Source organism: Equus caballus, chromosome 5 (assembly GCF_041296265.1).
Source record: "Equus caballus isolate H_3958 breed thoroughbred chromosome 5, TB-T2T, whole genome shotgun sequence".
NCBI classification, from domain to species: domain Eukaryota; kingdom Metazoa; phylum Chordata; class Mammalia; order Perissodactyla; family Equidae; genus Equus; species Equus caballus.
Genome location: NC_091688.1, coordinates 10,369,039 through 10,393,628, shown reverse-complemented (window position 1 = coordinate 10,393,628; position 24,590 = coordinate 10,369,039). Strand labels below are relative to the sequence as shown.

General features: G+C 37.1%; 1 protein-coding gene across 22 annotated transcripts in view; it reads right to left on the bottom strand.

Annotated features, from left to right (window-relative positions):
* The window catches only part of RABGAP1L (RAB GTPase activating protein 1 like), a 674,786-nt gene that overhangs the window by 85,829 nt on the left and 564,367 nt on the right, over positions 1-24,590 (bottom strand). For 3 of the 22 annotated variants that reach the window (XM_070266408.1, XM_070266407.1, XM_070266401.1), the window contains exon 20: positions 20,845-21,010. In XM_070266408.1, the coding sequence (XP_070122509.1) occupies positions 20,960-21,010 (51 nt within the window). In that variant the 3' untranslated portion in view covers positions 20,845-20,959. 22 annotated transcript variants of the gene reach the window in all.

The window sequence follows — 24,590 nt, the reverse complement described above, 5'->3', positions numbered from 1 at the left end:
TAAAATAGGTGCTCAAAAAACGTAAAATGGAATGAAAGTAAAGTTTGAATACCTATTTTTAAGCTTTAAAAAAGTTTGACTTACTACAGGGTTTTATTCCTTGTTTTATGGTCCTAAAATTTCCTTTACTAACTTTGCTGGCACAAGTGATGCAATCTGCTGTCTGTCACCTAGTTCTTACGTGCATACTATATATTGTGTAGTCTGCCCACCTTATATATTTGAGTATCATCACTAACATCTGATAATTTTGCTTGGTGGAAGAAGATCGATACTTTTAAAAGTTCCAACTACTCTTTCTCTCTGTGCATTCATCCAGAATTTTTTCCCCCAGCTTTCTGTCCAGCTCTATTTGTAATATAGTACACTGTTTAATCAAGGCATTCTTTTGGTTAGGAAATCAAAACGACTAGGTAGAAATGGGTTTTCCAACCCAACTGTTTATTTTTTTTAATTACATAGTGATTAAGAATTATTACAATCTCATTGAAGCAGATACTTGTAGTGAGCTTCTGATATACAGAATCCAACTTCTCCCCTTATGAGCAGCCTTATCCCCCCTTCTCTTCCAATATTTAGAAAAATTTCAAATATACAGAAAAAGTTAAAGAACTTTACAGTGAACAGCCATCACCTAAATTTTACCTCCAACATTTTGCTGTTTTGCTTTATCACATATCTGTCCCTCTATCCATCCATCCATTCATCCATCTTATTTGTGTGATGCATTTCAAAGCAACAGACATTAGTACGCCTCCATCTAAATACTTCAAGATATTTCATTAGAAACACTTTGTTAGAGTGAGAGATTTGTTTCTTATTCTTTTTTGTTGTCTTTTTGGGTAAAATTCACATAAAATGAAATGCACAAATTTTAAATGTTCCATTCAATAGCTTTAGACAAATGCATACACCTGTGTAACCCAAACCCTTACCCAGATGTAGAACATTTCCATCTTCCATCTAGTCCCTTTTCAGATTGGCTTTTAGCAAGCCTAGCTCTCACCTTCCGCTGCTACTTCCCTTAGAGAAGCTGAAGGGTTGGTCCAGTAGGGTTAGATATGCGACCTCACTGCCAATTTGATGCTCACTTCCTGAATTTTGAATTTTGAATGTTAAGCACAGGGGACAGACTGACCAAACAGAATGTCTGGAGATTCACTGATGCTATTACAGCAGGGCTCATACAAGATTCCTGTGATGCCTGACCTCTAAACCTGCCTGTCAGCCAAGCCTACTCCTCACACCTCTCATTGAGCCTGTGAGCTCCAGCTTCTCAGTAAATTTCCTCTTTTCCATCGAATTGCCAGAGTTGGCATCTGTTGTATGCAACCATAGAGACCTGACTGGTCTACTGATATTAAATTATTTAAATACCTCTTCATAAATAATGAAATGTTTTCTTAGAACCTAAAGGCATTAGAGATCCAGAACGCTAAAGTAGCCCAAATAGTAGTAGTCATGTGCAATTTAAGTTTAAATTGTGCTATTGTCACTCTGTGACATACAGGGGAATCAGTTAAATACTTCAAGCATCTCTTTAAAATCAAGACACCTAGCAGCTTAAATTGCTTTTCTTTTTCAAACAGGTATTAAACTATTCTTCAAATCAATTTCCTGTTCATCAAAACATGTAGTGAATTAAGATTCCAAAATAAAATTTTTAATTATGAGGTCAAAATTCACATAATTTAACTTCCTATCTGATGCTTGCATTTCCTCAGTAATATCCTTGACTATATACTGCATAAACAAATGTAGTAATTTACTGGACACCTACATGCAATCAGAGGAATTCACTAACTTTCTAGAGAAAAATTCTAATTGTTAGTTTTGTTTTCCCTAATACTGAGTTGAAATCTGTTTTTCTAGCAGCCTCCACTTATTAACCATGATTCTGCATTCTGTTTCATCTTCCACACAACAGTCCTTCAGGAACCTGAAGACTTTTATCGTAGCTCCAGTATTCTGTCTCCCCAGCAAGCACTATTTCCCTGGCAATAGGATTTCAGGGCAGTTTTACCAGCCTGAACCGTCTACTCTAGTTATATTCCAACTGTTTGAGTATCATGGCATCACTGTTTATGATTGCCTTCTCATTCATTTCCTACATTTAAAAATTTCTCCATAATGTATCTTTATTTCCTTTATGATGACACAATGACTTAAAAAAAACACCACATCATAGGAGTCATTATAGTACTTTCACTAAAGCACTAAAATATGCTTCGTGACAAAATTTGTATTCCAATCTGAGAGGAAAAATAAGAGAATCAGAACAGAATAGATGAGAAATGCTGTGTTACTTCTTTCTAGACGTGACATTTTCAGGATGTTTAAACTCACACTAGAGAGCTTTGATCTGAAAGAGCTAATCCGAGTCTCTCACTCTAAAGATGAGAAAATTTAGAACTAGAAAGGTCAAATGAATTGCAAAGTTTAAATCATTAGCCTAGTGTCTTTGACAGTTCCATAAAATTAACATCTTCTCTGCTTAAAACCTTTCAGACAGCTTTCTGTCGCCCTTTGCAGAAAGTCTAGTTTCCTTAATGTGACCACTGAGGCTCTTCACGATCAGGCTCCTACTATCTTCTCGGCCTAATTTCAAGCCCTTCCCTCATCCCTTCACCCTGACCTCTATGCTTCATTTATCTAACTTCTTTAAGTTCTTCTTTTGCTCACCTCTGAGACTTAGAATATACTTTACCCTCTTCCTGGAACATTGTTTCCCTTACCCTCATTCTCTCCAGTTGACTAAATCCTCCTCATCTTTCAGGTCCTTCCCTGATCCCTAACTTAGACTAGTCCTCCCTACATGTTCCCAAGAACCTAGGACACCTAATTTACATTAGGTTGCCCTACATGTCCCCACAGGACTCAGAACTCTCTCTCTTCACAAAACTATTAACCTTTTTTTGGTGAATATTGTTGAGTATCTATCTTGTCTACTAGACTGTAAGCCCTGTGAAGGCAGAAATCACATTTACCTTGCTCTCTTCTGCAGTCTTAGCACTAACACATTACTAGGCACAAAGTGCATACTTAATAAATATTCAATTTTGCAAAGGCTTTAATTGGCTTATAATAGCTAAAAATATCTGCTAAAATGCTGTTCACACGCCACACTATACAGAATTCTTTTTAAGATTTTTTTTTAATTTTTCCTTTTTCTCCCCCAAGTCCCCTGGTACATAGTTGTGTATTTTCAGTTGTGGGTCCTTCCACTTGTGGAATGTGGGACGCCACCTCAGCATGGCCTGATGAGTGGTGCCATGTCCGCACCCAGGATTCGAACCAGTGAAACCCTGGGCCACCGAAGTGGAGTGCGCAAACTTAACCACTCGGCCACGGGGCTAGCCCCCAGAATTCTTTTTGATTTGAATCTCATATATTACCCTTAGCCCTATCCTGTTTCATGAACACACTTTCCAGCCAGATCCTTCTGGATCCTGATTCTGTCAATCAATACGCTATCAATGTTGAATCCTCTATAAATTTGATATGTTATGCTACAAAAAACATATTGCCTTATACAATTAAGTATCCTGCCTTTAAGAAATTGTCCAAAGGTATTTCTAATATAAACCACTTTTGTATCTGTGTCTGTTCTTCTTCTAAACTGCCACTTTCTGGACTATTATAGTTTTTTTCCCTTACACCAATAATAAATACTCCTAGCTTTCCTCACAGACTTATTTGAATAAATAGGTTGAAAAATGAGATTCAAGTCAGATGGCAGCAGTTCCACATTTGAACAATAACTCTCTCATTAGCCTATACCTCCTACACAGTCAGGGAAATTCAACGAAGACAGAACTGTTAACTGGTTTACTTACTCACGATACATACGCTTGCTATAGAACAGGGCTCCCTTTCCCCATATAGAGCACAAAGTCAAACACAGGACTTTTGGAATTTAGACAAACATGTTTACCTTAACACCTAAATACCTGAAATAAAGTGAATAAAAATCTGATAATAATAGTGTCAATCACTGTCAGAGCAATCATTTACCTTCAAGATCCATGCTTCGAAAATTAAGGAAACTCTAATTATAGATTCACTGTCTAACTTATCACCTTCCTCAGAAACTGCTGAAGTGTAGAAAACTTCAGGATTCTGATAATCAAAGGGATACACAATCAAAGGAAAATTGGGTATGACAACTAAGGAGTGAGTACAAAGCACAAGGCCAAGTATTTGAATAATGACTAAGAGTGTTGCCCTAGGGCCAGGGAACCTGCAATCAAATTCTGATTTCACTACTTTCCAGCAGTGTGACCTTGAGCTACTTAATCTGTGCTTTGGCCTGACCATCCCTGTAAAACAAGCCTAAAAATTTGTAGCTACCTCACAGAGTTATTGTGAAGATTAAGTGAGTTGAAAAAGATTAATGTGTTATATGAATTAAATTAAATTTCAAAAAATGTGTTATTCTTTTTATTCAATGTCTATTTTAGTACTATTAAGATGAAACTCAGGGGGCCGGCCCCGTGGCGAAGTGGTTAAGTTTGTGTGTTCTGTTTCAGTGGCCCAGGGTTTTGCTGGTGAGGATCCTGGGCACAGACGTAGCAACACTCATCAAGCCATGCTGGGGCAGCGTCTCACATAGCACAACCAGAGGCACTCACAAATAGAATATACAACTATGTACTCAGGGGCTTTGGGGAGAAGAAGGGAAAAAAAGATCTTTAAAAAAAAAGATGAAACCCAGGTTATAACACTGTAGGATTTGTGGACCCTGCCCTTTGTGTTTCTTATTATGCCAATTCTCTTTTATCTCAATTTCTGAGTATACTAATTTCCCATTCTTACTCCAAATCTCCTAATATGAAGTCAGTGCAGAATCAGGAAAGGAAACTCTTTCCCTTTTGACAAATAAAAATGGCAAGCAATAGGATATATTGGAGAATATGAGGAAGCCATTTGTTATAAACCTAATTCGTCCGAACTTGTCTTTCCAAAAGGGCCTGACCGTGGCTGTTTAGCATGCATTGTATACCTGCTTTAGATATTCCCTATGGCAAGAACAAAGGCCCTTGAGATAAAGGTGCAACTTCCCTCCCCCTCCCAACATTGGTGTCTCCTTAAGGATTAAGCATCTTTCCTTAGGCTAGAAACTGATTGCTGCGCTCACCTGTGACCGCCCAGCTCGAGACAACAGACTTGCTTCCTGCTACGCCCACCGAGATAGAAGACCCACTACCTGCTGTGTCCATCAAGTGCTGTGCCAACAGGGCACTCTTGTGACTATTGTGGGAGGGACATTTCAATCATATGTGAAACACCCTGTTTGAGGGTATATAACCACTCTGTGCACCCCACTTCTTTGGTGCCCTTTCTTCCTTTGGGAAGAAAAGCCCCGGGCCATGGTCCTCAGGTTTCAGGTCAGAATAAATTCACCCAAATTTTCATTTATAGATTGGTTATGGATTATTTTTGTCGACACTTTGTAGGGGTACCAAACACACCAAAGGCAAGTACATTTTACAGCTATGTGAGAAATTCTCTAAAAGCTGAGGAAGACTGATACTCTACACAAGCAGATGGGCTAGGAGACACTTAGAGCAAGTACAAAGCCAGGAATGCTGTTGTCACATGGTCATCATCACGTTTATCATAGGCCTAGGCTCCTGAGGCCAGAAGCAAGTGAATTCCTATGGGTTTAGTCTAAATAGGTAACAAGCGAGTCAAATTTTTTAGTATGAATTCATAATGTTTTCATATAATGTTCAAATTTGTTCAATATACAAAAAACTACATAGGTTAATATACTACATAGGTTAAAAGATTGAGTAAAATCAATGCCTTCATTTCATACTTTTGTTTTATATTGTTTTTATTTCTGTTTTTCCCTTGAAGATTGTTTAAGGGAGGGAACAAGTGGTACTTTACTGTGGGATACCAATATCACTTCAAATTTGTAGAAGTTTTAAAATATTTTCAAGACTTTATTTTCAAGTCTGTGGAGAATACATAAACAGTTTCTACTATTTCTAATTAATAGAAATGAATAACTTTCATTCAGTTATTCCATTTACTTATTTGAACAATTGGAGTAGAATATCTATTATCTTTTGACTTGGTGAGCGTTGAGAAAAAGTCCTTGTCTCTTCGCAAGTGTCTGTTAACAAATGACCTCTTTTCTCCCCTGGGTCCAGTCTCAACAACCTGCTTGCACCAAATGTAGTACATTAAGCTCCACTTTCATCAATGATTATAAAGAATGCTTACTTCCTGATATAATAGGTGAAAGTCCTCTTAGGAGAAAAATGAACTTGTGAGTCCAGCCAATTCAGTGAGCCCTTCTTAGTTAGATACAATATATTCAGCTCTATTCCAGCCGTCTCTCTCATCCTCCTCTGTGGCACCTTCCATCAATGGAAGGCAGGGCACCGAGAACATTTCACTCTTGTGTAACAATCTCAAGTGCTAAGTCACACCCTGTTTTTCAAATCTTCTTTGAAGAATTCAAGTCAATGACAAATTAGACTACACATTTACAGATAACATTAATACTTTAAATGGAAGATATATTTCCTGTTTCTTTAATAAGAAGGAAACTGAGCAGCCTACAAGCAAGACAAAGCAATTTGCACCTTTCAGGCAGGAGCAATAAAAATGATCGTTTTACATGAAGGAACAAAATTAACTTAAGTGTGACTGTTAGGCTGGAGGGTACTGTAGAGCTTTTGGGCTTCTAAGCAAAGGTCAAATTTTAACTATTAAGAGAAATTTTGCTGATTCAAGCACTTATCACATATTGTATGGTTTTAACACTACCTTGGATGTACTGAATCATCAAAATTATTGCCACAATCTACCAGCTTGGAGTACTTTAATAGATAGCTCAGTAAATGCAACTGGGACCTGCCTCCCTTCCCCCTTATAATTCTTAGGATGTAATTAAGGAGAGAAAAAAATTATTTGATGGTACATTAACACACTTGTGAAGCATACGTTGGTAGGATGCATGCATTCAAACAGAGCATTAGTGACTTGGAGATATTTTTCAAATCCTATACCCAAAGAACAGCCTGGAAATGATCTGCCACAAACTGTTCCAAAAGGCCCTACAAGGGCAAGACTTGGCTATTAATAATGTTAGGATTACTCCACAAGAGGACTTCTGAGAGTGGTGGAGTCCAGCCTTCTGAAACTTACCATCCTTCCAGGCATTTTGTATGGCTAATAACAGCTGAGATCCTGATTAGAGAAGTACCTGCCAGTGAAATTCACCAAGAGGAAAAGCAGCACATATAATTGGGATCTATCTAAAAGGTTTGTAGTAAGGCGCTTAAAGAAAATAAAAATGAAATGGTTCTTCAAGTCTCTGAAAGACATTCATATGTTTAAGAGAAGGCCTTCATTGTATAGGCCTACATTAATAATTATGCTGTGATTTATGCAGGAATATGTACCGGTTTTTCTTTTCTTTCTTCCTGGAAGGAATTGCAAGAATGTCTTAACAAGTGGCTGTCATTGGAAACTTGTATTTTCTAACTTAATACATATATCGACTTTGTTTTATTTTATTGTTTTAAGGACAATAGGAGTAATTTGGCTAGGGAGAATCTCTGAGAGGTAAAATTATAAGTAATTTCTGTGTTTTAGTTTTTATTTGTATGTATTTTCCAAATTTTGTATAATCAACATTATTTTGGTCATTAATGAGGAAAAAAACCTTGAAGTTGCAAGAAGATCTTTAAGGAATAGACCTATCTGGCAAGCTTCACTTTAAACAGATACAAACAGTTTTCTGTAATATGTATTAATCAACTTTATTACATCATTTCCCTACTCAAAACCTTCATCTACAGAATTAAAATATCATTTCCTTAGCATTATACTCAAAACCTTTCATGACCACCTCTCATTCTCTTACTACTTCCTGGCCTTCCTCCCATACTCCAGCGAGATGGAACAAGTTGAAATTCCCAGACACGCTACCTCTTTCCCACTCCTGTGTGCCTCTGAAAGTGCTATTTCTTCTATCTGGAACACCTTCTCCCTCCAGCTGATGACCTGAGAAATTCCTGTTTTTTCTTTAGAATTCTGTTCAAAAGTTTCCACTTTTGAATGGGCACAGACATACATTGCTGGTATGTAAAATAATACATTCTTTAAGGAGAACAATTTGGCTTTATCTATCAAAATTACAAATGCACGTAACCTTCAACCCAGCAATTTCACTCCTAAGAATTTAACCTACAGATATAGTCACACATTTGTGAAAGGATGATATCCAAAGATTATTCACTGCACCATTATCTGTAGCAGCAAAATACTGGAAACAACCCTACATGCACACATATTGGGAGCTAAACATATTATAGAAATCCATACAGTGAAATACTATGCAGCTGTCAAATAAACAAGGACTCCTTGATGTACTGACATAGAAAAATCCCCAACACATATTCTTAAGTGAGAAAAGCAAAATACAGAACATGAATGGCATGCCAAAAGTTCTGGAAAAAGAGAGGGGAGAAATACATACAAATTTGCATAAAATATTTCTAGAAGGATACCTCTAAAAAACTAGTAACATCACTGGGACAACAGGAATGGGTGGGAAACTTTATTGGATACCATTTTATATTTGTTGAAATTCCAAACCCATGTGAATGTACTACTTATTCAAAGATAAAATTGTGAAAGTTTAAAAATCAAAATGCTAAGAAAAAGTGTTCATATCTTTATGAAAAATATCTCTATTTCCCACACTGTCCTCCATCATTCCTTTATTCATTCATTAGAACCTTTACTGACGACGGACACTATGTGCCAGGTAGAGAGGGGAAATGAAAACAACTGGCAAGAAAAACAAACCTCATTGTACAACTCAGAAAAGCAGGTAGAATATCTCATTTCAGACAGTGCCTGGGTGCAGGGTGTGAGAGGCGCACAAAGGAGAGGCCGGCATCTTATACATCTCTCCTAGTGCTCATATCAGTGGTTCATAATACCTGTTTACATGGCTGTCTCCCAAACTAGATTGTCATCTTGAAAATATCTCTAAGGTTAACACAGTGCTATGCACATAGGAGGTATGTGTGTTAAATGAACCACTGAATAAGATATACAGAAATAAGCACTGTATTTTTTTTAATTAATTTATTTTTTTGGTGAGCAAGATTGGCCCTGAGCTAACATCTGTTGTCAATCTTCCTCTTTTTGCTTGAGGAAGATTCACCCTGAGCTAACATCTGTGCCAATCTTCCTCTATTTTATATGTGGGACACCACCACAGTGTGGCTTGAAGAGTGGTGTGTAGGTCCATGCCTGGGATCTGAACCCGAGAACCCTGGGTTGCTGAAACGGAGCACACAAACTTGACCACTACAACACCGGGCCAGCCCCTCCAGCACTGCATTATTTTTTAACAGTTAAGAACTAATATTTAAGTACTCAGCTAGACTCTAACCTGATTCAACAATCAATTTTACAAGAATTAAGAATAAAGGTCTAAGGATCGTAAGATTTAAAGTTAATTTCCCCTATCTTATGTGCATAGATATTTATGAATGTATTCAATTGTCACAGACATATCATCTGCTGTGGACCAATGATCGTTACTATGCAGTGCTTCATTTTTTTCCATTACTATCAATTAAATATGTGCAGGCAGCATACAAGGCACCAGGCACCATGCTGGGCTGGAGATACAATGGTTAGCAAAACAGACATAGCTCTGCCCTCATGGAATTTATGGTTAATGAGAGAGTAATCAAATAATCACACAAGTTTCACAAGTATTTTTCTATATGTTAACGAAGGAAAAGAGAGAAACTGGAAGGCATGGTCAAGATTTCTCCTAGCCAGCTAGGAGAAAGGAAAGGAAAGTTACCTAAAACCTTCACGTGTCAGATAATATATTATATGTTACGTTAGGGGATTGTGGAGAGAATTCAGCATCCTTGAGCTTAGATGGAAAAAATATTTTTATTTTCCTGAACCTCTGAATTTATCAGCTCCTTTAATTATGAATGTAGGCAATAATTCACTGCAGTATCTGTGATTTTGCCACCAATACATATTATCAATATTTTCATTCACATTAACAGTAATATGATTACTGCATATATCTCAAAATATTGTTTATATTTATCACTATTTTGGAATTACAGTGGTTATTCTACTTGCTACCATATCTTGTTATTTAATGGGTTAATAAAGAAGCACATACTACTCTGTCACAAATCTGACTTTTGGGGGTGAGGGGAGGGCAAAATGGGTGAAGGTGGTCAAAAGAAAGAAACTTCCAGTTATAAAATAAGTCCTGGGGATGAAATGTACGGCATGGGGACTACACATAATACTCTACTGCATGTTTGAAAGTTGCTTTAAAAAGCAGATCTTAAAAGTTCTCGTCACAAGGAAAAAAATTTGTAACTATGTGTGGTGATGGATGTTAACTTATTGTAATCATTTTGCAATATATATGTATATCGAATTTTTATGTTGTACATCTGAAACCAACATAATGTTATATGTCAATTACATCACAACTTTAAAAATCTTATTTTTATTTTGATAACTATATTTCAATCTAATAGGTTTCCTTTGTAATCTTATGTATTTTATTTTTACATTTAAAACTGATTTTCTGCTAAGAGGTCCGCATGAACTTAACCAAACTGCCACAGGCGTCTGTAACCCCAAAACTGTTAAAAGTCCCTGGGCTGTACGATAGATCGAGCTGGGATAACAATGTTGGTATACCATAGAATTTCACTGGAAACAACAGATTTCTGTTTTTAATTACCATTGGGAAGGATGAGAAAGAAGAGTGTCAATTCACTTCAAAGTTCCAAGTAAGATGAAAAACAGTAATAGAGTGTTGGCTAAGTTTCAATTTACAGTCAGGTTTTATTGATTGTCAAAGAGTATATCATTTTCTGATGACTAATCTGTGGGTACATAGTTTTTGTGAATATAAACTACGGATTCTGTTGAGAAACACAATGTTTACGTATTTTAGATAGTTAACCTAACCATGATGGTCATATAAAGGGTCAATTATTAAATATGTCGTAGATGATTATTTAGGAAATATTCATTTCCCCCTCCTCCAACCTCTATGGTGCAGCAGACTTTCTTGCGCCACATTGTTGGATTTGCTTTGGCCAATGAAATATGGACAGAAATCAAAGTGTGCTAGCTCTAAGCCTAGGCCTTTAAGAGGCATCAAATGTTCCCACTGACCCCTCTGGGAACTTTCAAACCCTGTCATGAGAAGAACACACTCCAGATAGCCTGCTGACTGCAGAAGAATGAGGGGTGGGGAACAGATCTAACCAAATCTGGGTCCCGGGGCTAATTAAGCTCAACTATGCCCAGCTACGTCCAGCCAAGATCAGCTAAACTCTAACCACCCAAAGACTCAGAAGGCAAAAGATAAATGCTTATTGTTATGCGCCACAGAGATTTATGGTTGTTTGCTGTGCAGCAATATCTAACTAAGAAAATATAATAAAGGCTGGCCCGGTGGCGCGGTGGTTAAGTTCACACGTTCCGCTTCTCGGCGGGCCCACGGTTCAGCGGTTTGGATCCCGGGTGCGGACGTGGCACCGCTTGGCAAAAAGCCATGCTGAGGTAGGCGTCCCATGTATAAAGTGGAGGTAGATGGGCATGGATGTTAGCTCAGGGCCAGTCTTCCTCAGAAAAGAGAGGAGGATTGGCAGCAGTTAGCTCAGGGCTAATCTTCCTCAAAAAAAAAAAAAGATAAAAATATTCTTTAAAAACCTTGCCCGATTAACTAATGCTCTCCATTTGCTCTATAAAGAAATCTAATACTCTGAGCATACTGAACTCTTGTGGCTACTAGGCTATTCCCACGACTGAGTTTATGCTTAAAAAAAGAGTTAACTGAGGGGCCAGCCCCCTGGCTGAGGGGTTAAGTGCATGCACTCTGCTTCGCCAGCCCAGGGTTTCACAGGTTTGGATCCTGGGCAAGGACCTAGTACCACTCATCTAGCTATGCTGAGGCAGCATCCCACAGAGCAGAGCCAGGAGGACCTACAACTAGAATATACAACTATGTACTGGGGGACTTTGGGGAGAAGAAACAGCAAAACAAGATTGGCAACAGATGTTAGCTTAGGGCCAATCTTAAAAAAAAAAAAAAATGAGTTAATTGTACTGGTTCACAAACATGTTTATGTTCATAATAAAATAAATGCGAAAAGAAACTGAACCGCTATTTCTATAAAAAACTAAACTGACTGATCTGGAAAGACTTGACAAAGATGAGTGGTTAAATACAAAAGTCACTGTCACATTAAATGGTGGCAATGCTACCATCAAAGATGTAAAAAACAGTTCTAAAAAAACTCTGTAAAGTCTGCATTAGATTGCTGCATAAGTTTATTAATTCATTGCCCCCGTAAGGAAACTGAAACTAGAAAGCATCATGTATTTCAGAATTCCTATTCAAAGAAAGGGCATTAAGGGCTCTATAACAAAATTGATAATGAATACATATTTATGTTTTAAGTTAAAACAAACATTTACGTTAGTCAGTATACACTATTTTTTTTATGCTTCATTTCCCAAGGCAACTTTTTCTATTAGGCAACCAATTATGGTCGTGACTGTGTCAGATAAGAGAGCTTCTTCAATATTTCAGCCTGCTAGAAATCCTATTGTAGGCATTACAATAATCAGGCCTACAGTGTTATTTTTGTTTTGTTTTGTTTTGTTACAAATCCTGTTTATAAATCAGCTTAGAGTCCTTGAGTTTGAATGCTACAATTTGATTTCATACTGAGCTTGAGCACTGTGGTGAGATTTTGATATAATATTGGCTTCTCTAATAATTTAATCATCATTTTAAATTTCTGTTAACCAAGCCCAAAATCTGATTCATTAGATTTTTAAAGGACAAGGACATCATACAAGGAATGAGACCTGAACTCCTTCTGGCTTACAAAGCCCTACATCATAACCTGGCCCCTAACTTCTTCCCCAACCTCATTTCTTACCACTGTCTGCCCCTGGCTCGTGGTGCTCCACACCACACCACAGCACACCACATCCCACTGACCCTCTTATTTTGCAATATATCGAGCTCTTCACCACTTTGGGGCCCTTCTCTTAGAGCTTTCCTCTGCCTGAGCTACTCTTCTTCCCAATTTTCTCATGAATGTCATTCAGATCTCAAATGACACCAGTGAGGCCCTCACTGACAAGCCAAAATAAAGCATCCAATTAATCACTTTTGATTACATCACTCCATTTTACGTCTCTACATAACACTTATCACCAACTGATAAGTGATATCATCAGCTATTATTTATGTCTTACCTCTCCCCCAAACAGTATAAGATTCACAATTGATACCTGTCTTCTTGTTCACACCTAGATTCCCAGAGCCGAAAATAGAGCACAGTAGACAGTAGCAGATAAATGAATATTTTTGATTGATCACTAAATTGAATACAAACATTGGCTGCTAAAACAACCAAAAACCTCGAGTAACATTTTTCAACCATGTGGACAAGCTATGATTTTATAAAACAGAGAAATAAAAATTTAATGTACAAGTTTTATGTCAACTGTTCTTATAATATCTTTCATAAAAAGATATTTTGAATTGACTTACAAATCAACCCCACCCCCAGTAACAAGTCTAGAAAGACTCAACATGTCTCACATCGCAAACAGGACTAAATGCAGAAAAGTTCTAATTATTTTATAGAAGCTGGTTTAATAATTTCATATTTTTATTAGTAAAACAACCTAAATAATGTTTGGATGGTGAATTTATTTATAAAGTCTTGCTAAAAGTTCACCTTCTCTTATTTCATAATTTTGTAAAGGAAGAATCAGTCTGGAATAACATCAACTCCTATACATACGCCTCTAGCTGTGTGCTAGATATTCTTAAGTGCTTCATATGCATTAACTGATTTAATTCTCACAACAATCCTATAAGGTGCTTCTAATATGTCTTCAGTTTTACAGATGAGAAAAATGAAGCTCAGAGAGGTCACATAAGCTGCCTGAAGTCAGTGAGCTGGTTGGAGGTGAGGTGGGATTTGACCTAGGCTGACTTAGCGTCTATGTTCACAGGCTCTGCTCTATACTATGTCATCTCACCTAACATCACTCAGGCAGATTCTGCCTGAGGAATCTGGAGTTGCGATTCAGGGATAGCAACATAACTCTCTGCATATGAGAGAACTGTAAATCCGGATGCTGCCTGGCAGCCATATTCTGCCAGGGGAATAACGAAGCAGAGAACTTGGGGAAGACAGATAAATAAGGCAGATGCAAAGAGAGAAGTTAATTAGATGGCAAGAGACAGGGAGAATGCTTGCCAGCATCAGTCTGGTACCAGCTCTGCTGCCTAGCTGAACTCCTGCCTTGGCATTTAAAGAAACACACCCTGGTGTCCATATGATAAATTCCCTTTCTTGTTTAAGATAGCTCAAGATTTTACTACTTGCAACCATAAGAACCTTAACTCATATCAGAACTGATAAACCAAATCAGGGAAGATTTGGCTTCTTGTACTAAACTGAAACTGCCAAAATATACACACACTAAATAACAATGAGAATAAAAATGATTCAGATAATATTTTTTAAAAATATGAATGAATCTTAATTGGTTTTATAATGTTGGGTTTTTTGGTCTGTTTTTATTTTTTATGAGGAAGATTTGCCCTGAGCTAACACCCATTGCCAATCCTCCTTTCCATTGCCAATCCTCCTCTTTTTTTTGCTTGAGGAAGATTAGCCTTGAGCAAACATCTGTGCCAGTCTTCCTCTACTTTGTATGTGGGATGCCTCCACAGCATGGCTGATGAGTGGAGTAGGTCCACATCTGGGATCCAAACCCAAAAACTCCAGACCACTGAGGCAGAGCGTGCAGAACTTTAGCCAGTTGGTCATGGAGCCTGCCCTCTTATAATGTTTTATTCTAATCAATATTTGAAATGTATATACACTGAAGATTTAGAAATAACTTTATTGATTTCATTGTTTTCCCCATCTGGCACATGGAATTGCTCTGAACTTTTTTTTTTTTTTTAGATTTGGCATGCTAGATGAAATCTATATGCCAACCTGATAAGGAGGAAGTAATTTCAGAATGCTTACCCTCATCTCCCATTTATAGAACAGAGAAACTGTAGCTCCCTGAAAAAGCTCCCTTCCTTTGCTGGCACAGCACCGCTATTTTGGTATCTGTCAGTTAAGAACATATATCCAGTGCCAATACAGTCTAGACATGCGTTAGTCTGGGTAAACAGCTTTTGCTAACGAATAGTCTTCCAACCACTGAACACCAAGTTTCTTACAGTAACACTGTGACCTAGAATTTCTAGATGTGGAACATGGTAAAGCCATAATGGACCATCTTTTTTCCATTACATTCTTGATATCCAACTTTCCCATTTAAGTTGACACAACAATAATCTTTCCAATTTTATAAGGTGGGAAGCTTACAGTAATTTTCAACTTATCTCAATCATTTATTCTTCTCATATAGATCAGCTGCTACCTCTTCCTAAGCAATACTGCTTCATCTATTCCCTGCAAGAACCAATCAACATGTGTGTACTAATCTCTTTATCACACTGTCATTGTTAAGTGTCTAAATCCAGACACTCGTCAACTTTTTTTCACCTGCATTGTTGTAATGCCATTTAAAACTTCTTCCATGGGCAATGTGGCCCTGTCAGTCCATGACTGCAGGATTAGTGCTGCAGTAATCATTACATCTATTCAGCAGATGGTTTGGCCCATATAAATCTCTCCCATTGATTCTACATTGCCTTTCCACCATCCAGAGGCTCAAACCTAAGATCCTCTGCTCCACCTTCAGGGCAGAAGGCTTCAAGTTTCCTGTAGGACTGATATCCTGATAGTGATTCCCTAATCAAACAAAGTAATTCACCAGGGTAACTCAATTAGTCCATTTTCTCTTTTGTCCATCCCCTTCCACCTTCCACATCCCTAGGGTGCCTTATCTACTCATCCCACTCCTTCCTTTACGCCTTCTCAAACAGTTTGAATAGTCCTTTCCTTGTTAGAAGGGGAGACAATTAGTAAGCACTTTCACTGTGCTAAATACTTTAGGAGTAATCTCATTTAATCCTTACGGTAATCCAATGAGGTAGTACCACTATGTCCCCCATTTTTCAGGTGGGGAAACTGAAGCTTGGAGAAAATAAGTAACTAACCAGTACATAGCAGATGTGAAACCTGAAGTGAGGACTGTGTAACTTTAAAGCCCCTCAAATAGTTAACCTCTCAGCCTTTGCTTAAGCTGTTCCCCCTGCTCAGAAAGGTCCTACCTGCTTCTACTGGCTGGCAAGCACCTGGTCAGCCTTCACAGCCTAACTTCAGTGCTCCTACCCCCTTGTGAAGGCTTCTTCCACACTGTTCAGTCAGTTGTAATTATTCTCCACTTCATTCTACCCTATGAGAGCAAATACCATTCCCATAAATATTTATTTTGCTTCTCTCTTTTACTTGACCGTCATATCTTTGAGGGAAGGGATATTCTATTTATACCCAGTACACTGTAGTAACCAAAAAATGTTTGTAATATTACATACTGACCTCTACTAACATGCGTTGGAAAGCAATGTTCCCTTCATAATCACTTTATAGAAAAAGTTGAAATAATTCAGCAGAAAATAAATGAACATTTAACCTGAAATATTCATGTTTGACAGAGTACGCATTGGTTATTAGACTTGTTCAGTTTAAAATTAAATCACATATTTTGAATTTAAATACTTATCCAAAGCTTCCTTTAGAATGCATAATAAATGTAACAGGTGTGATCTTTTCCCTTTATTTATACTAGTCAGGTATAAAAATAACTGAGAATGGTGGAGGTGGTTCTAGAGAACTGCTGGCCATTCCACTCAGAGACAGAAGGCCCTGACTGAGGAAAACCTCACAGACTCCCTCCCTTGGCGGTTATCACTCCTGTGTGAGCACCTCATGCTAAATTTAAAGATACATGGTATTGGGGGGGAGGATGGGGTAATGGTGCAATTTTGTCTCAAAACGCAAGCCAGTCAATTTCAGCCAGTGAACAAAGAAAAAGTAATCTGTTGGATTTAAGGGTAGGCAGGAATACTGTGGCCAATGCCACCTTTCTAAATGTTTCTGGAGTCATTTTGACTATATTGGATTTTCACCTTGCATGCCAATTTATTTATGCAGTAATTAAAAAGTTCTTAAGTTGGGCTAGTGGCAATTCTAGGCTTTTGTTTAGTTTATCTTAGTAAATAGAGCATTGGTCTGGGTAATTTCTTATTCTGTGTGTGTGGATGATCTGGAAGACAAGAGAAGTTATGCTTGGCTTCCTTATCCCTTTTTCTTATCTGTGATTTGTCTAAAGAGACCTGTATAAAGGAATCTGTGATTTTCTTGCAGTGTCATTCATTTTTAAATGAGGATATAGCCATATTTTCCAAAGCATGGATCGAGATATTTCTGAAATCAATTTAGTGGCTCATAATAGCCTTTAAACAATTAAATAGTCTGGAAGAGAAAGAAAACGGAATACATCACATGTAGCAACAGTAAGTATTGTTTTGTCAAATCTTCTTTCAGTCTTGTGTGTATAATGGCTTGCAATTATTATTTTACTACTTTTCACTATGAGTCTCCATCAGCAATGTCATAAAGTCACAGGGCTACTTAAGAACAAGAATAGATTCAGTGTCCACACCAAAAACCACTGTACTTAATGGGATTTTTACCATTTAAGGAATTAAAATATCTCCCATTATGAAACAAAGACCAATCACAGAAAGATATTTAATCCTGCACTAAGAAAGCTTCTAAATACCTTTTGTAATAGTCAACCTAAACCCAGAGGATTTTCTGTTAGCAAGAATGTAATTTGCTTCACAGTGCAGTAATAAAGTAGACTGAGAAGCAATTTATTTTATACTGTAGAAAATCTGAATATTTATCTCTTTCATACGACTCTTTAAAGGTTTCATCTCAGACAAAGCAAAAATTTAACGTGGAATCAAAAGCAAATGATAAATATTTTATCTCAGTACAATTTTAGTGTAACTTTTCCAGATGAACCAAAACCAAATATCACCTCCAAAATACCATACCAGTCAACTCTTTTAAATTTCAAATCTGATAAAGAAAACAAAATATCTCCAGAAAGTTGTGTAATTAAATTAAACGTCCCAACATCTATATTATTTCAAAGTCTGGTATACAGAGCAATATTCTGTGTCTTTATCATACTTCTGAGGCTTTCCATTAGTGACCAAATTTCCTATCAAATAAGCTCCAGGGTTATTTGTGGGAGCTGAAGTTGCATCAAGGCATAATTTATGTCAATATACAGAATATTCACATATCTATAAATGGAAGAGTGTTCCCTAGTAAGAACATTAATATTAATTAACTCATTCATTCATTTTCTCTCTTTCCCTGTCTCCTGCACATGGGCATGTAGCACACACACACACACCCCACACAATGTCCTCTACTTACTGAGCACAGGATGTTCTCTATGACTCGGTCACTGCCTACCTCTTCCACCTCCCCTGTCCTCTGCAATGTGCCACTTTACATCTCCCTGTTTTTGTTTCTTCTCCTTTTTGGCCTGGAAAATTCCTGCAAGTTTTTGAATATCGGCTCAGACTCATTAAGAGGATCTTGATAGGACCATCAGAAAGAAATGAACTAGAAATCTCAATTCTTTGGATAAGCTTCCATGGTGGAACACAATGAAATTCATGGCTAAAATGAAATTTAAAGATTATCCACAACCATGGACTATTCTATCCTGACTTGGTATATATATTGTGGTTAACTAAGGGCTGGCAATAATCTCCATATAATGTACGTAATAAAGTATAAAAATAGAAATTATTTTATATTAAATAGGGAAAGAATGCAGTAGGCTGGATGTTTCTGTATTAATAAACACTTATAGAAGTATATTATGGTTTTGTATTTGTTTTGCTTCTGCTATTTTTTTGGTGATTCTTTTAAACTGCATCTATAAAACATCTACAAAAGTGGAAAGAGTATAATGAATCCCTTTGTACCCAACTCCCAGCTTCAGCAATTATCAACACATAGTCATCTAGTTTCATCCACATCACCAACCCCTCTACTGGATCATTTTGAATCCTTGCAGACATTCATCTGTAACTATCTCAATATGTATCTCTAAATCATCATTTTTAACATAATCATAATATCATTGTTACATAAAAAATTGAATAATTCTCTTAATATCATTAAATACCTAATTAGTGTCAAATTTCCCCCAATTACCTTATAGATGTTTCTTATAGTTTGTTCAAATCAGCATCTAAACAAAGTCAGTACAGTATACCTGGCTGATAGAACCCTTAAGTGTTTTTAAATCAGTCTATGAGTTCCCCCTTTATTCTTGTCACTGCAATTTATTGTTTGAAGAAATTGCCATATTACATTTTTAAGGTTCCTATGCCTTAATGTAGAGAATTAGGGTTTCATACTAGTAAGACAACTTATGATACACTCTCATTCTGTTGCTTGTGATGAGTACTATCAAATATAATGAATAAGAGGTTACTACAACAGCAGTTAGGAAAGTTTGTTCAAAGGGTGTGATATCTTAAACTCCGAAGCCATTATGAGGATGACATCTACAGAGAAGAAACAACAAACATTTGCAAGAACTTCATTTTTCTATTAAGCCAGGATATACACACTAAGACCTTTGAAGAATAGTTAAAAAATAAATAAATAAAATTAAATACAAACTAAAATTATACTAGAAGTTATTTTCATAATAGTTCTTAGTAATAATCTAAAAACTTTGAAAGTTACTTGTCTTTTAGATAGTTCAATTCTCAATGTCAATGTTATGACCCACTGGTAAAAATGTTCCACTTCAAACTGTTCCACTACAAAAAGACTGAATTATATGGAGGTAAATGTAGGTAGCCCTCACCTAATAATCATATACATACCCACAAGGCAAACATGTGGGACAAAGCAATGTCTGGCATTGTAAAACTCCTTTCAACCTCACTACGTATAAAAGCATTAACCTAAGTGTTCCTCCTAAGACAGCTTAAATGTACTAGCATGTTTAGTTATGTAAATAAATCACTGGAAACCTGTAGACCTTGTTGTAGCCTGTAACACAAAGCCAACAGCAATACTTCTACTTTAACTCCCAGGAAGCTATGCCTCAACTGCTACAGGAGTATAAATATCATATTAGAAAAGAACAAAGAGCCCCAGAGTAGTGTGCAAGGTACCACCTACCATAGACCTGGGCTTGCTGATGGCCACCAGACTAGTGAGGAAGTCTTCATCGTGCAGCTGGCTGAAAACATGGGCATCATAGGCTACCATAATGGAGATTTCTTCCATCATCTTGCCAGCTGACCTTTCCACAGCAGCAGCTGCTGCCCCAGCTTCAGGCCAGACTATCCAAGGAAAAATCCTACTGCAGCTCAGTGCCAATGCACACACCCACCTGAGTTTGAGGGGGTGGAGTGTCAAAAATCCAGAAGGAAAAAAAGAAAAAGAGAAAAAAAACAGCTGCTATCACAGGCTTGCCTAGCAACTCACCCCCAGTAGAAAACTAGAGGAGGTCTCTTATCTATGAAGGAAGTATACACTATAAACACCTTCTGCATTCTTAACACAGTGGCTGGAAAATTCAGTTTTTGGAAATCTTCTTTAAACTTCAAAAAGAGAAATAAAGAAAAGTTTCCTAACTAGAAATATCCTATGGCAGAAACAAAAAAAACCCCAAAAACACGAAAAATGATTTATGTTATGTTCTTGGTGGAAATGTTTAAAGTTTATCTTCTTACTTCAGTATTAATTATATCGAGATTCTTCTTGGAGCAGAAGTAGATTTTCTTACTGCTTATTTTTTCACAATCCCAGAAAATAGACGGTAACCTTTTGTTGTTCAGAATTTATCAAACTCTTGGTGCAGTTAAAAATTATCTCCTGAAGTATGAATAAAAAAGATTCTTTTTCCCCTCTGAGTATTTCTGTTAAAAAAAAAGAAGTACCAAAATATAAAAATGAAACAGGGACTGCAGTATCAATAATCATTTCCCCTTCTCCCACTAAAAAACCATAAACACAAATATTTTAAACAGAATTCTTGATTTTGAGAAATTAGTTTTCTGTTATTATTCAGAAAACAACACAAAGGTCTCATTTCTAGACTGATTTTCTGTCACAGATAAAAGTTCTCTTCATCTTTTATTTTTAAGCTTAGAGGTTTAATTATTTACTTAATTACCCAAATCAGTAGATAAGGTTTAATTACCCAAATCAGCAGACAGCCAGGAACCGTTGGTGCCTTAGCCCACCAGTACAAGTGGAGACTGTAAATGAACCTCCATGTGCCCTGATGAAAAATTTGAAAGCTGCCCATAATTATCATTACAAGGTTGCCTAAATTACCAGGAAATATAATGTACGCTAATTCCAGAGGAAAAGAATTAAGCAAATAAAAAAGGGGAGGACAGATGAAGCTTCTCCCAAAGTTGTTTTCCCAACATTTCCCGGCTTTTTGTAGATTATGACACTGCAGTGCTATGAGAAATATTATTTGTCGGAAGTAGAAATCAATTTGGCAATGTTTGTCTACAATTAAATACAGATACTAGTTGGAACTTTTAGTTCCAATTACCAATAGCAGTATTATTTTCAGTTAGTTCGCTTTTCAGAAAACAAACAAAACTTAGAATGAGATTTATAGTGTCTATTTTCCCTTGTTTTCCTAAAGTATCTTCACCTAAATTAACTGATTACTTAAACAGTACCTTGTTCTATTTAAATGTGATTAGGAGAGTTTAACAACTGCTATAGCATTCTAGATTAAACACACACACACACACACACACACAGGAGGAAGGAGGGAAAAACACCTTATTGCCAGGAAACAGAAGCAATTCTAAGAGGCTTATTTAAACAGAAAATGCAATACTTTAAATAAATCCTCAAGATTAAAACAACTTCAAACTGTGTTTGACCCTTGCTGGAGCCGGTAAAGCATTTTTACTTTGTTTTTTTCTACAATGAAGCTTTGTCTTTTAAGCTTTATTTTTGTTAAAAATTTTTCCAGCATATTTATCTTAACGCTGACTAACCAGGTAAGAATTAAATGATAATCAGGAGACAAGGTATTATAAGGCATCCAGGCAGTTCATACCTTTTAAATTCCTTGTTATCTTTTCAGAAGTACTCTAAAGATACTGTGCACCTCTGCAGGCATTCACTAGCACCAGAAGACTTCAAATTGATCTTGCAGCACCATTTTCTAGATGTGAAAGCAACTCCTCTTGCTTTCCCTCTTTGCTCCAGTGACTCAGTGCTTCCACACTGATATCTGAATAAGGTGCACTGACAAAGACACCTGTTGTGGAAGGTAAAGAAACTACTTCCCATAATGCCTCACTTCCTGCTGGCAACCGCCCAGGGGCACACAAATTATAACCTGCAGTCAGCAGTTGCCTATGCACCCTGGGAGAGCACACTCAGTGTAACAATAGGTAATCTTCTTGGTTAAGAAGAACACTCATAATCCAAGCAGAAAAAGGACTGGGAAAACAACATCAAATAGTTAAGGTGCCGTGCATTAAACTCATAAAACGTTCATGGCATCAGGGCTATAAGAGCACAAAACGTTTTTAAAATCATAATCAAAGGCTATAGAGATTGTAAAAAATTACATGAACAAACAGAAGCTAACAACTTCAAATAATTTAGTCCTTTTAGAATTCCACGCAAGTTCTTAGGTAAACAATTACATATTTTTAAAAGCTTCTGATTTATTACCTTCAAAACATTGTTCTAATTAGCCACAGTGAATAGAATTATTAACATTTCATTTCAAATGCAAAAGGTCCTCTCCCATAGCCACAGTGCATACATTTTCCAGCGCAAAGACCCCCTAAATTTGATTTGTACCCTTCTTTTTTGTCACCCTTAAAATGTTCCTCCAGACTCTGAGAAGGAGAAATTCAAATGTTTCTTTTCTCATACAACTAAATGCATATTTGTCCTCTAAACAAAAAGCATACTTTTTGAAAACTGAGGATCTATTTAAACAACTGTTTACTGGCTTTTTCTCTTTTCCTGAAAACATTATCTCCAATTTCAGAAACAACAGTTACAACACCCCCCTCCCAAACTTCAGGAGCCATTGTACACAGTCATGTTTACATATAGCCCTTGACTCCCTTGCAAAACATCTTTCTTACACTGTTGCCTTTTCACTGATGAATTAAGAACCACTATGTCCTAGGATTGTTTCCACCTGAGTTTCTGCAGGCATCTACTTCACACCACCCAACTCCACTGAAAAAAAATGCGTAGGGGTGGGAATTACCTGAGATCAAGGGGTGTAGTGCCACCAACACCATTTGCTGCTAAAATTTACCAGGAGATTGGGTATCAAATGGGCTGCAGAAAACAAGGCATCAGTGGTAATCAAGAGATGGTCCCCGGTTCAAGCAGGAACTAGCTAGCTGTCTGTCCCAGAGCCAGTCTTTTGACCTCTCTAGGTTTCAATTTCCTCATGGCGATGTAAATTGAGAGGGATGGAGCAGATCAGAAGTTTTCACGCACACTCAGAAAGAGTCAAAAGCAATGTGTCCTATTTCCCTCCACTAAATAGGCTTATTAGGGGATTTGAAGGTGGAAAAACCTTTTTAATATCCTTCAGAATAAAAAACAAGGGTAACATGAATCCCAGATGTTAAGAAAGTCCCTCCAGGGTTGCTACAGTGTAGCCCAACAAATACAGTCTACTTTCTACCCTAGTTTGGATTTTCTAATATCAACTCTTTTGCCTATAAAAGAGAATTCAATGACAGTTGTTATACTTTTTATTAGTTACTCTTTACAGTCTTTCTAGTCAGAGGCAAACTGGCTACAAAATAATTTTCAAAAGGCTCTCTAGATCTCATTAAGAAAATTTTAATGAATAAAATATCTTCAATGATTTTTAAATGCTGTTTAAAGATCTGACATAGAAAGACTTCACTCTGGTAGCTGATTTTGTTCCAACAGTCATTCTTCTAGGATTGTTACTTTTTACAAAAACTTACCTGGATCATACTGAATGACATGTGTCAGTGTGATATGTGTCAAGTGATATGGGTCTAATAAGCCATTCCATTCCTGGCCTTCAGAGAACATCCATGCTCCAGTGTCAAATTTAGAAAAGGCCAAAACAAAAATAAAGAAAAGCCTGAATAAGATGTGAACATTTTTCTACTTTGTGTTCTCCCCAAATGCAGCAAAGCAAAGTTAGTTTTATCATGGGAGTAGTATTCTGTTATCCACCACTCAAAGCAGCAAATACATTAAAAAAGATGGCACAGCATTGCAAAATGATCCCACCTCACAAGAGTGGCAGTAAAACCCTTTTCCCACGCCTCAAGTTCTACTTGTTGAACATTCTCATCACAACAGCCATAAAATCAGGACAAGATGGAAAGGAGGACAAAACCACCACGACAGAAATACAGTCTAGAGGGCAGAAAGGTCTTCTATGTCCCCCACCTGTATGGGCAGAGCCCTGCAGAGCCTGCTCCTCCTTCTCCAGCGGCCCTT